The sequence below is a fragment of the Triticum dicoccoides genome, chromosome 4A (genome assembly GCF_002162155.2).
Source record: "Triticum dicoccoides isolate Atlit2015 ecotype Zavitan chromosome 4A, WEW_v2.0, whole genome shotgun sequence".
NCBI lineage: Eukaryota > Viridiplantae > Streptophyta > Magnoliopsida > Poales > Poaceae > Triticum > Triticum dicoccoides.
In genome coordinates, this window is record NC_041386.1 from 631,379,898 (window position 1) to 631,393,219 (window position 13,322).

At 43.7% G+C, this 13,322-nt stretch overlaps 1 protein-coding gene and 1 pseudogene across 4 annotated transcripts in view; one reads left to right on the plus strand and one right to left on the minus strand.

The window, feature by feature from the left end:
- Nucleotides 1-7,093: 7,093 nt before the first annotated feature.
- LOC119283909 lies at nucleotides 7,094-9,001 on the plus strand (annotated as a pseudogene).
- Nucleotides 9,002-10,129: 1,128 nt separating this feature from the next.
- The window catches only part of LOC119287551 (serine/arginine repetitive matrix protein 1-like), a 6,868-nt gene continuing 3,675 nt past the window's right edge, over nucleotides 10,130-13,322 (minus strand). For 3 of the 4 annotated variants that reach the window (XM_037567111.1, XM_037567112.1, XM_037567110.1), the window contains exons 7-13: nucleotides 12,857-12,934; nucleotides 12,392-12,542; nucleotides 12,244-12,317; nucleotides 11,316-11,405; nucleotides 11,003-11,197; nucleotides 10,840-10,914; nucleotides 10,130-10,579 (exon numbers count right to left, since the gene is read on the minus strand). In XM_037567111.1, coding sequence (XP_037423008.1) covers nucleotides 10,553-10,579; nucleotides 10,840-10,914; nucleotides 11,003-11,197; nucleotides 11,316-11,405; nucleotides 12,244-12,317; nucleotides 12,392-12,542; nucleotides 12,857-12,934 — 690 coding nt within the window. In that variant the 3' untranslated portion in view covers nucleotides 10,130-10,552. Of the gene's footprint in view, nucleotides 10,580-10,839; nucleotides 10,915-11,002; nucleotides 11,198-11,251; nucleotides 11,406-12,243; nucleotides 12,318-12,391; nucleotides 12,543-12,856; nucleotides 12,935-13,322 lie in introns of those variants that run through there. The other variant, XM_037567113.1, reaches the window with a different exon arrangement.

Consider the following 13,322-nt stretch of genomic DNA (forward strand, 5'->3'; position numbering starts at 1 on the left):
CTAATAGATATCATGATCTTGTCTGACTGCTTCAAGTTCACTCTTCAGACAATGGCATGTATCTAGACACATCCATATCTAGACAATTTTAAGACAAGCTTTTTGGGACGGATGAAGTATTTTATAGTCATGCGATACAGCAAGAGAAGGCTGGTAATATTCACACACTTCCGATGTTCTATAGAAGATCCAAAGTGAAGGAAAATAATAATATTTGCACGCATCTTTTAATAATGTTATGCATACCTATACTATGGCTACTGCTCAGCAATCTATAAACGTCATTTACACACCAAAGTGGTTAACATGGGTAAACAAGGGAAGCACCAAAAATATTTACCATTAAAAGAACTTGCCTGGCAACCTTTCAGGCTACTGCCCTCTGCCTTTCCAGAATCCATGTTCTGCTCATCTCTCTCAACCTTCTCTATAGGAGATTCCACATGCTGCAAAACACAGAACGTCATAAAAGAAGCTCAGTTAATTACACTGATCCCCGATAATGTGGGGGTTCATTTAGTCAAGCTGTTGATGTGTGTGGCAATAAGCTGCAGCTGACTGTAGACAAACGGATGAAAATATCACAGCCAATCAGAATGTTGGTTGGCACAGGTAGCAGCTTCAAGTGAAGACAGCAGGAAGATATAAAGTCATATAACGTCTACACTTTGACTATCAAATGCCAAAAAATGTCGAGAAAGTTGCTCCTAGATAGTCCACTTGGATGGCACTTGTTGAAAGTCTAAAACACACCGCACAATCCTGATTTGGTTAAGGATACTAGTACAAAATTGTGGTTACTTGCCCACTCTGGTCATAAAGATAATAGTGCCCATATTTCAGGATGGAGTAAATAGCAAAAAACTACTAGTTTACAGTTTAGGGTTCCAAAAAACTACCACTTTTAAATTTTTCTCAGAAAACTACCAAACGAGCGGTCGGCTGTTTCAAAAACCCAAACCCGCAGTGACTAGCGATTTAACCGTTTTCCTGACAGATTGGGCCCACCTGTCAGCCCACGTGGCCCAGCGCATGGACGACGCAGCAGTTAACGGCCGTTAGCCGACCGGCCCGGTCAAAACTGGGGTAAATACCCCCTCAGTCGGTCGGGCGCACCCTGCTCGCTCACTCTCTCCTGCTCTCACTCCCCTGCTCCAGTACGAGCTCGCCGCCGCTCGCCGTCTTCGAGGCCGGTCGCCATCGACCTCCTTGCCGCAATGCCTTCCTGGAACGACGAGGAAACAAGCTCCGAGGAGGAGTGCGAGGTCATCAGCATGGACATGAGACTTATGGTAAGTTTTTCTTTGCCACTTGGGGTTAGGGTTAGGTGCTAGTAGGCCTAGGCTATAGCCATGGATCTTGCTGAGTGTAGTGTTGTTGTTGTCTTTGTGATATTGTTCTTGATTAGTGAGGGTGGGGTTTGATTGTAAGATTTAGGTAACCTAGGGTTCATCTCTGTACAGTGTTAGGGTTCATGCTGATTTGGGGATTTTTGAGTGTTCAGGGTTAAAGAACAGTGCAAGTTGATTGTGGTATTGAGTGCAGATTGAAACCAGTGTTCTGTTGGTTATTTTGGTTGCAGGAGGAACCATACACCATTGTGGAGCCACTTTTATGTGGCCAACTTGAGCTTGCTCAACCCAAGTGCATTCTGCACCAAATGAGGCCTATTAAGCGTGTGGCTTTTGAAGGCATTGTAACAGGAAGGCGTTTCTATGGCTGCCCACTCCTGGTTAGATGCCAATTAAGTTTTCTGCTATGGATGTTCATAGATGTTTGATATGATGCAGCAGTTTGTTTGATACTGAATAAATAGTTGTGCTCTTCTTCTTGGGAGGTGGTACTGGTGTTGCTAAAGAGGTGTTGGTCCTGCTCTTCTTGAGAGGTGGTGGTGCTGCTGTTGTAGCCTCAATGCTGGTGCTCCTCTTCTTCTTGGAGGCTGATGTTGTACCTGGTGCTGCTACTGATGTGGAAGCAACCCTCTTCCTTGACCTAGAAGCTGTATGTGTTGACTCATTTGTTGTTGGAGGAGCTGTTGGTGCAGGTGCAGAGGCAGCAGGTACCCTTGGTGGCCTTTATGCAGTTGCAGCCATTGAAGAACCAACCTCAGAGTAGTTAGCTCTATTTTCCTACACAAGAAGATTAGTTAGCTCTATTTCCTACAAATGAAATGAATGTAACAATGCAATGCAATGAATGGAACTAAAGGACATACCTGGTGCTTGTTCATCCTCATCTGAAACTTTGGTTTCAATGGGTCACCACAGTTGTTGAACCTGTGCCCTTGCTTCTTGCAGTTGCTGCATGTCACTGTACCAATCCTAGAAGTATCCTTTTTAGCTGGCACCTCAAACATGCCTTTCCTCCTGGCAGTTTGTTTTTTACCTTTCTTTTCTCTAAAAACAGGTGGAGATATATCATCACCAGGTGTATGAGGCCAATGGTCAGGACCTGGCACAGGGAATATTATGTGCTTATATGTTTCACAATACATGGGTTTCTTGAATAAAGCATTCACATAGTCTTCAGGATGTATCTTCACTTTCTGCATTGCAGCAATGGCATGACTGCATGGTACAGTTGTCATGTCCCATCCCCTACAGTCACAGGTCGGGCTGTTCAAATTAACACAATATGTGTTTTCAGAGCTACTTGTGACTTGCCATATGCCTAGACCTGCCATGTATGCTTCACAATACTTAGCCCACTTCTTTCCATCTTCTAAAATCTCTGAATGAGTAGGTGTGGTCACCCATCTGCATGACTCTGTCTTTTCTCTGATCTTCTGAAACTTAATCATCAGCCTTGTTCTTATGCCCTCTAACATAGTCCTGATTGGCTTGTTCCTAACATCCAATATCATTATATTGAAAACCTCACTAAGGTTGTTTACTATCAGGTCTGTTTTTTGCACACAATGTCCATTTTATACCTAGCCCATGTATGCTCTGGTATCTGTGACAACCACTGCCAAGCTTTTAGACTTTGTTTTTTCAAATTCTCCATGCCTAAATCATGACCATGTTTGGTAAAGGAATAGGCAGCCTGACCTTTGTGGAGAGTCAGGGAATAGATCATCTATTGCATTCAACAATCCCTGTTCAATGTAGTTTATTTTTTAAGTGTTACTACTGAATAACATTTTACTCATGACAAATGTAAAGGCAAATGTAAAGACTAAGTACAGAACAATACCTTCTGCCTGTCAGACATAATTGTGTATTTGCCAAACTTATTGCCAGTTCCAATGACTGTTCTCAACTGTGTGAGAAACCAGGTCTAGCTGTCTATCTCTTCCTTATCAACAACACCAAAAGCTATTGGGAAGATGTTATTGTTGCCATCCCTCCCTGTAGCTGCCAATATCTGCTGACCAGTGCTTAACTTGATGAAGCAACTATCCATACCTGCTAACATGATCACATGAGTGCCTAATTACATCAATGTAAAAATATCATATACATTTGTGTCTGAATACTTACCTATAAATGGCCTGCATCCATTCAGAAAACCCTCCTTGCATGCAAACAAGCAGTAAAACATATAGTGAAACCTTGGGCTAGGAGCTGGGTTTAGTGGGTCCTCATGTGTTGTTACTATGCACCTACTGCCAGGGTTAGTATCTAGCACACACTGCAGGTAGTCCCTTATTCTGTGATACTGGAGTTTGTGATCTCCTTGCACAACCTCAACTGCTTGCTTCCTTGCCCTGTATGCCAAGCTTTTAGGCACATGCACACCAAACTTCTTCTTTGTGTATGACATAATTGTGTCAACACCAGCTCTAGGGTTGGATCTGACTGTATCCTCAAAAACCTTAGCAACCCAACTGACTGTCACCTTTGTGTTCTCTCCACTTGCTCCACAAGTGTGATCCAGGTTCATCTTCTTAATACTGAAAGTTGCCTCATGACCTATCCTAGAGGCAACTATATAAAACTCACAACCATGTTTTCTCTTAGAGCACCAAGCAATAACCCTAGTTGGTTCATTTCTGTGATACTCAAAATTCCTAAGAGTCCTCACATGAAAATTTCTAAGTGCTTCTCTGAACTGAACTACATTTTCAAAGCACAAATGCATTGAAAACTGTTGATGTGCATTAGGCCTGGATGGATCATACCATCGCCTCTCCTTCTTCTGCTTCTTCCTACTCTTCCTTCTAGATGGCAGCCTTCTTCATCACTTAGGCCAAAATCACCTGGAAAACAGTACTCATCAGCTTTAGGGACATAATCCTCAAACTTGATGTGCTCAGGCTCACCGTGAGACTTGCTAGTTGGGCCAGGTTTTCTAACTGGCTTAAGCTTTTTGGCTCCTTTTGTAGTTAGAGCAGCAGGATCCTCTGCTTTTTCATCTTCAGAAACAATTTGCTCTTCCTGCCAAAACTCAGAAGGTTCTGAGTTAGCTCCACAAAAGTGCTCTACAGTATCAGTGCCAGCCTCATCTTCACCCCTACACCAAGCTTTGTAAGAATTTTTCTGCCCTCTGTAATCACCCTTAAAGAACTCAAAATCTGAAGATGATTTGTCATCTTCAACTTCATCTTCTTCTTCTGGTACATCTTCATCTTCTTCTTCTTCATCTGCTTCTTCTTCTTCCACAACTGTTTTCCCCTTGTTCAAATTGCTGCTTTGCTGTGTGTTCAGGTAGGGCTCATCAGGGGTTACAGCTGGCAAACTAGCATTAGAGGCAGGGTATAGAACACCTTCTTGTGAAACTCTGTAAACAACAGGTTCACCAACATGATCAATGGGGATCTGTTCCTCAAGCATGATGTGATCCATATTAACATTTGTTGGGCTTGGATCAATGGCTTTTCTGACAATGATGTTCGGTACCTTCTTATCAACAAATAAGTCAAGCATTTCCTCTAATGCCTCCTCACTATCCAGGACCTCCACCCCTCCAGCCCCTTTCCCTCTTCCTTTACATAAGTCAGAAAAGCATCCATTCCATAGCCCTCCAACGCAATCAATGCTAATATGGTCAGATAACTGATAACTGAAGAAACTGAATACTTTCTCTCCATATTATCTGTTCCTTGAAAAATGTAGCCTCATGTCCCAAATCTCATCATCTAAGCTATAGGATTAAATTGACAAACAATTATTTTTTAAGTCACTGAAACTTAAGACAATGACCAAATGCACTGAACATTACTGAATTTTCTTCTAATTACAGTGAATGCACTGACCAAATGAACTAACCAAATGCACTTTCTTCTACGGTGACATAACCAATAAAATACAGTACCATGCCAAGAACAAACAAGTACTAACCCTAGTTCTAATTTGAACTAAACGTATGAAGGGCCCATAAATTTCTTACCTCACTCCACCAAAGGACGACGCCCAAGTGTGGCCGCCATCTAGATCCGCGTGGATGCACTTCGCCACTACCCTAGCCACATGAACTGCCGGATCTAAGCTCGCCGGATCTACCTGAGCCACGGGCGGTGATGGCTGCTGCGAGCGCTGCGCCGGGAAGCTCGAGCTGCCTAGCCATTTGTCCACCTCTGAGTGTCCACTGCCCTCCTGGCCGGTGACGCCTTGGCTCAATAGCTCGCCACCGACGCCATGTGGCTGCGCCGCCGCCATCGCCCACCTAGGTCACTGCGGGGGAGAGGAGGGGGAGAGGAGGGGAGACTGAGAGAGAGTGCGGCCCGACCGCCTACTTTGGTTCCGACCAGACCGGCCGGGCTAACGGCCGTCAACGGTTGCACCGTGAGCGCGCGTGGCCAGGTGACCTGACCGGTGGGCCAAGCACGTCAGGAAAACGGTTAAAACACTAATCTCTGGTGTTTGGGGTTTTTTAAAACAGCCGACCGCTCGTTTGGTAGTTTTCTGAAAAAAAATAAAAGTGACAGTTTTTTGGAACCCTAGCATGTAAACTAGTAGTTTTATGCTATTTACTCTTCAGGAGAGAATGGAGCTCAAAGCCGTTTCCCCTTGGAACTAAACCAAGAACAGTTGCAACTGGCAGTGACCATGCGTGTGTTTGTATGACATGTGTGAGGGCACAGGTGGGCTTCAGTTGGACATTGGCTTACCCTCCTTTCTCTCTCGTAGAGTCGAAATAGTACTGTCTCGGTGGCACAAGTCAGGATTTACGGCATGCTTCTCGAGATGGCAGAGTGGAGTGCCCCTCCCTCCCTATGTCACTATGTCAATACCTGGTCTTGAAATACAAATACCTGGTCGTCTGTACGGTTTTCCATGGTCACTCTCCGCAAGACTGCAGAGCCTTTCGATGTTTTTTCTCTCGACAGGAACTGACATGATAGCATCCTGGGCATTTCCACTTTATTGAAAGTTAACTACAATCTTTCTCAAGAAATTTGAGGGTTCGGTTAGAGATGCCCTTAATTGTGTGCACCAACCAATTCGGCCAAAACACTCAATTTACTGGAGAGATGCGGTTAATTAAAACATTTGAATGGATCAGATCGGTTGGCAACTAGGCAACAGATGAGATCATATTATACCGCCCATGCCATGCATCTAATTAAGCATGGTCAAGGCTTATCGTCTTACTATAATTTAAACACCTAATCTAACCGCCCACGTTACAACTAGCTGGCAGGAATCAAAAGGTAGAAAATTAAACTGGCACCAAGTCATTTGTTTATTTCCTGGGAAGTCGTTCTTGCCCATTTTTCCTCCGACAGACCTGGAGTTGGATCACTACATTGCCAGTAGACCGAACACACTCTCAAACTGCAACTGAAAAGCTCGATCTGCTACTCTCCAAGTCTCCATCGCCCTTGCTCCCCAGCTTTCTGATCATCCTCCAAGTGATCCGGCTCATCGCTGCTCATCCCACCGGCTGGTCTCCTCCTCATGTAAGTCAAACCAAGCTCACTATATGTTCTTCTTCTAGATCCACATACCTTGTATCCCTATACCCTTGTATAAATGTGATAGCCATGGTCTATGGGTACGTAGTTACTTATGTGGTTCACCCATTTGTTCGTTGCCATGAGTACGTCATGTAGCTAGATTTGGCAGAGCATATGAGTACATGTAGATACGGATATGTTGTTGTGAGTCGTTCTTATGTTCCTGTACGCTTTTCAGTGGACCACACATCAATGGCGGCAGGAGGAGGACTCGTGGTGCGTGTGTGGAAAGAATGGGGGATCCAGATCTTGGTTGTCGCCAGCTTCCTGCTGCAGCTCATCCTCCTCGTCTTCAGTGGGTTCCGGCGGCGCAGTTCCTCTGGCGTGCTGCTGGCCTTCCTCTGGCTGTCGTACCTGATGGCCGATAACATGGCGGTATATGCCCTTGGGCACATGTCCCTTGAAAGCAGGCCGGGGGATGACGGGCTCATCGCGTTCTGGGCAACCTTCTTTCTGCTCCACCTCGGTGGCCAGGACACCATCACTGCCTTCTCCCTAGAGGACAACCAGCTATGGAGGCGCCACCTGCTGACTCTCCTAGTGCAGGCATCGGGAGCCGGCTACGCCATCTACCGGTACATCATAACGGGTACCTGGAACTTGGTCTCAGCCACCATAGTGATGTTCATAGTGGGTTTCCTCAAGTACGGGGAGAGGGTGTGGGCTCTCCAAAGAGGCAGCAATGGCAATTTTGCTTTGTTGAAAGTTTACAGCAAAACTTCTCAAGAACGGGCTTACATCAAGGAGACGAGAGCTAAGATGGATAGAGAGGAGGAGATTCTATTCGACGCTCATTACATGTTCCATTTTTGTATGGGTTCATTTATCAACGTCAGCCTGGAAAGGTGGTCCACCGACACCATTCTCAGTTATTTAGACCCCGTTCTGCCTCTGCCGTATGAATTCAACATGGACATGTATGACCTGGTCGAGGCGGAGCTCTCCCTTCTGTACGACCTGTTTTACACTAAGGCGCAAGTGGTTCACAGTTGGCAAGGCTACTTGATCCGTTCCATCTCGCTGCTTGGCACGGTGAGCGCATTCTTGTTGTTCCGTCTCGACGACGGTAAAGGTGCTCACAGCAGAGTAGATGTCTCCATCAGTTACATGCTATTGGTTGGGGCCATCGTTCTGGAAACCACATCAGTGTTTGCACTTGTAGGATCAACATGGACGTGCGGCTACTTGCACTGTCAGGGATGGAACAGAACTAATGCTATGGTTTTGTGCATTCGACGACTTACCCAAGTGAGAAGCCAAAGAAAATGGTTGCACTCCATCAGGCAACATAATGTATTGGATTACTGCACCCGTAACCAAACCAATTGGATGAACAGGATTGTAGAGGCAACTGCACTTAAAAAGTGGCGGAGAAAGGTGAAGTTCTCAGTCAATACAAAGATCACGATGAAGTTCAAGGAACTAGTGTTGGGACAGGTACGGAGAACAATGACTCGTTATTCTGAGACATGGAGTATCCCGGATGCCCCGGGAAAATGTGTGCTAATGGAATACAGGCTCTTGGATGATATGGGCTTTTCTATCAAGGACAGGGATTTCGCCCATTGCATTCTCATCTGGCAAGTAGCAACCGACATTTACCTTTGCTGCTGTGATGACACCCAGCATCAAAGTAGGTGCCTCAACGCTGAAGAGGACGATAAAGTTCTTGTAGAGGCAATAAAGGTATTATCTAAGTACATGGGGTTCTTAATGATACACCCAAACTTGCTGCCCGGCGGAGTCCCAAGCAATTCTACCATCAACAATTTGGAGCAGTGGTGGAAGACCAGCAAATTTTGTACTAGCAAGGAGTTTGCTAGGTCATTACTTGCCGATGAGAATGAGGACCCTAAGTTGAAGACGTCGAAGCCCTACTGATTTCTAGCTGCTAAGCTGCTTGGAAACAGAAGCAATTTGCCGATGCTGCAAGTCATCTTTGGGGTGTGGGTGGAGTTCCTGTGCTATGCAGCCTACCATAGCACCGGTATTTCCCACTGTATACAGCTTGGCAGGGGCGGTGAGTTCCTCTCTGTTATCCGCCTCGCCATCGATCACATCGAGCTATTTCACAAGCATATGGAGAAAGCTAACTCGTGATGACCACCTATATGTTGATTGATATGCCTCGAATGTAATGCAGTATTTATGCCACCCAGTTCTATTGGAATAATGACTGTTTTTTGTGAGCATGGAACACCATATGAGCTACTCTATCTATCTAATCTGCTATTGATTTCTATGCCTCGAATGTAATGTATCTATATGCTGCCCATTTCTATTGGAACAATAACTCTATTTTGGTGAGCATGGAACAACAATATGAGCTGCTCTATCATCCTTGTTGGTGTCCCTTATTGGATTTCTTTCTCTTTTGTTTACTGGAAAAATTAAAAGTGCTCCCGTACAGTTGTCAGTCACTGTACAGTTGTCAGCCGCTCCCGCGATTCGGTAGACCCTTTCCTCCAACGCTACTAATAGACCCTATACCCGCGCTATTGTTAGGCTTTTCCCTAGTAGTGTGTTTGTGTTGTTGATAAGTACTACCTCCTAACCTTAGTTCAAAACTATAGCACTTATTTTGGATCGGAGGGAGTACATAACTAGCAGTGGCCCTCACAAATGTGAGGATGTACTCTTTCTTTAGTGTGCTGAGATTGTCCAAGAAACAAAATTCCGTGTTTCATAACTACTCATATCATGCTATTACAAATAACTAGCCAGGTGCCTGCGTAGTTGCACGAGAAACATCATTAATTATGTTAACCATTTTTTGGTACTCATAAATATATTTATTGTACTATCTACAGAAACAATATAGATTCATAACAGTTGTGTTGCTTATACATAATCTTACACCAATATGTTCATTATATTAGATCATTGTGTACATTTTCATGGAAATCACATGAAGATGTGACACAGGTTACTACGATAGTATTACATGGAATAGAAGGAAGGAATACAGTAACACTTTTTAAGATAAAATCATTCTATTGGTAATTACTTAATGAATTCGTTTTTGGGTGATACGTAGATGAATTCAGATATGGTATTTGGCAAGAAACTTTTAGATGCCTTTGGAACTTTTTGGACGTCCAAAAGAAATTTGGTTATACATAAATTTGGGGTGATACTTATATTAGGTCTCATCGAACTGCCTTGAAGTAGGTGCGTAGCTACGAATGGTGGATGATGCTCTCTGAAATAGCGCGGCGTCAGACTCAGTTCCAGAAACAAATAATTGCTGTGATATAGTATGCCTTAGTTACATCACATTCGATCGGCATCGGCTAAATCTCATAGACCCTAACCGTGCCGCCATTAGTTTCGGGCTTTCGGCACAACTGCTGTCCGAACTATCTAGATAGATACATGGCGCACCCCTTCCCGAGGGAGCTTTTAGGTTTAGTAGAAGTAAACCAAGCGAACAGAAAACAAAATAAAAAATAGTACACAACTATTCTGTCCTGCTTCTACCCTTCTGTTGTCGGCAAAAATCAACCAAATATGTGCATCATCAGGATACCTCGTTCGTGTTATACGCACCGGTGTTCGGTCCTTCAATTGCCGGGCGAATCAACACCGTTGATGAAGAGGCCCCAACATTGCTGCAGCACATGCCAATCCAGTCAGACCTTCGGCTTTGCATCAATCTTTGGTGGAAGAGGGCAGCCCCTGATTACAGCCAAGACAACGTCAGTTAGTCTCCCGATTCAACATAGCACAAAATAGTTCTCCATTGGAGATCAAAGGGTGCGGCTACATTGTTTATGCAACAAGTACGGATTAGCTAGTGAAAACACTGTCATTTCATCAGGAGTTAACAGAAACAAAAACTGCTGCAACTTCTGTTTCTCCAATACCGATTTCCCTTTTGCTTCCAAGCAACAGGATTGCACGATACATCGCTCAGAAAGGATTCAGTCGTCATATACCGTTAGTTTCTCATTTGCAGAAGCAAGCTGAATCTGCAACGTTCTTATTGTCTCCCTTTGCAACAGGCCTCCTTCCTACACGATTATATATAATATAATACCCATTTGTCAGTTGCTCGACGGCTTGTAGATCTAGAAAAGGGAAACACGACAGAAAAGATACCTCGAGGGCAGCAACTCTCCTCATGGCATTCTCTAGCTCAGCCCCACATCTTCTTGCAACTTCTTTCTGCTTAGCTACTTCAGCCGTCAAAGACTGCACCTGAGCTAATTGATAGTCACGATCTTGCTTGACTGCTTCAAGTTCAATCTTAAGAAAATTCACCTCCTCCGCTAATTCGTTCTGTTTCGAGACTGCCTATTATTAAAGGATTTGATTGACGTCAAGACACAAGTAATGAAAAGAACTTGCCTTGAAACCTTTCAGGCTACTGCCCTCTGCCTTTCCAGAAAGATTTATCATGAAAAGAACTTGCCTTGAAACCTTTCAGGCTACTGCCCTCTGCCTTTCCAGAATCCAAGTTTTGCTCATCTCTCTCAACCTTCTCTATAGGAGTTTCCACATGCTGCAAAACACAGAACGTCATAAAAGAAATTCAGTCAGTTAGTTACACTGATATCTGACATAGTGGGGGGCGTCTAGTCAAGCTGTTGATATGTGTGGCAATAAGCTGTAGCTAACTGTAGACAAATGGACAAATAATATCACATCCAAGTAGAATGAAGGTTGGCACAGGTAGCAGCTTCAAGTGAAGTAAGTCGACAGGAAGATAGAACGATTACACTTTGACTATCAAATGCCAAAAAATGACGAAAAAGTTGCTCCTAGATAGTCCACTTGGATGGCAGTTGTTGAAAGTCTAAAACACACCGCACAATCCTGATTTCGTTAAGGATACTACAAAATTGTGGCCATTTGCCCAAACGGCGGAACACTCTGGTCATAAAGATAATACTCACAATATTTCAGGAGAGAAGGGAGCTCAAAGCCGTTTCCCCTTGGAACTAAACCAAGAACATGTTGCAACTGGCAGTGCCCTTGCGTCTGTTTGTATGGCATGTGTCAGGGCACTGACATCTGGGCTTGAGTGGGAAAATGACTTTTACCCTCCCTTCTCTCTCGTAAAGTCGAAATAGTACTGTCTTGGTGGCACAAGTCGGGATTATGCATGCTTCTCAAGATGTCAGAAGTGGACTGCCCCTCCCTCCCTATATAAGCACCTGATTTATACGGTTTTCCAAGGGCACTTTCTTCCGTGAAGATTGTGCAGAATCTTTCGATGCTTTTTCTCTCAACAGGAACTGATATGATAGTATCCTGGGCATATCTACTTTATTAAAGTTAACTACATGCATTTTAGCAACAGAATACTAAAAGTAGCAAATGTATTTCAAGTTGCCCACCATTTTCTCGGGTCTATCCTTGTTTAGCGCCTGAGGTGATGATGCACTTGACCCTTCCTTTGCCAACTGTGTCTCTACATCAGATACCAATTCCGTTAGTGAGAGAAATAAACACTGAATATGAAGTTGAAAGGTTTCACTTTGCTACCATTCTCCACATACTGCGCATACTGCATCTTCGTTGATTCAAGCAAACTCCTGAATTCCATGATTTCAGCCGTGTCTGCACCTTCCTTCTCAAGAAGCCAGATGCAAGCTTGCAGCTTTTTAATGTTTTCTAACAGCTTATCCTTTTTCATCTAAAGAGTGAACAACCACAATTACTATACATCGGAATTGACAAATTTAAGGATGAGATTCAAAATATCACTGTTCTAAATAACAGCCATCCAAAGGGCTGCTTGTCCTATAAAGCTAAAAGGTGGGGTGTAGTAACTAAGAGATTCAAACATTACTGTTTGCAACTATGTTGTCAATCCAATCAGATTCACTAACGAACGCAAGCAAAGGGCATAGATTGAATGTCTTTCAACCAGTTAAGTAAGTGAAACAAATCATTTACATAATACTACCAGCCAAGCACTAGTTAAACCAGAATCAAGCTATTCCATACCTCCCTCAGTTCCTTTTCAGATTCTGTCCGTATCTGTCTTTTCATCTTTTTGCGGCGAGCACTTCTGGATGGACCCTCCTGATGAAAAACACGACATAAACAGGTAAACAACTGTACAAAGTAACATTGAACTTCATCTCAATACTTGAATTTTGGTTGCATTTTTTAATAGAACATGCCGAGATAGCGTGGTTTTGTTTGATAAAGTACTGAATGGAATGGGTGTAGAGCTGTTCGTATACAACGTCTGGATGGAAGAAAAGTAGCATGAAGAAGGACCCAACCCCCTAAGCATGCTTAAAAAGGGAGACCCGAAACAGTGAATCAATACCTTAAATCCATCCATGTTGCAAGAACATATATCAGTAAACGTGAAAGGGCAATAGTGCAAAAATCTAAAATAAATAAATGAAGGGACACATTAACTCTGATAAACCTATGATAGTGTACACCAATTTTGTTAAAT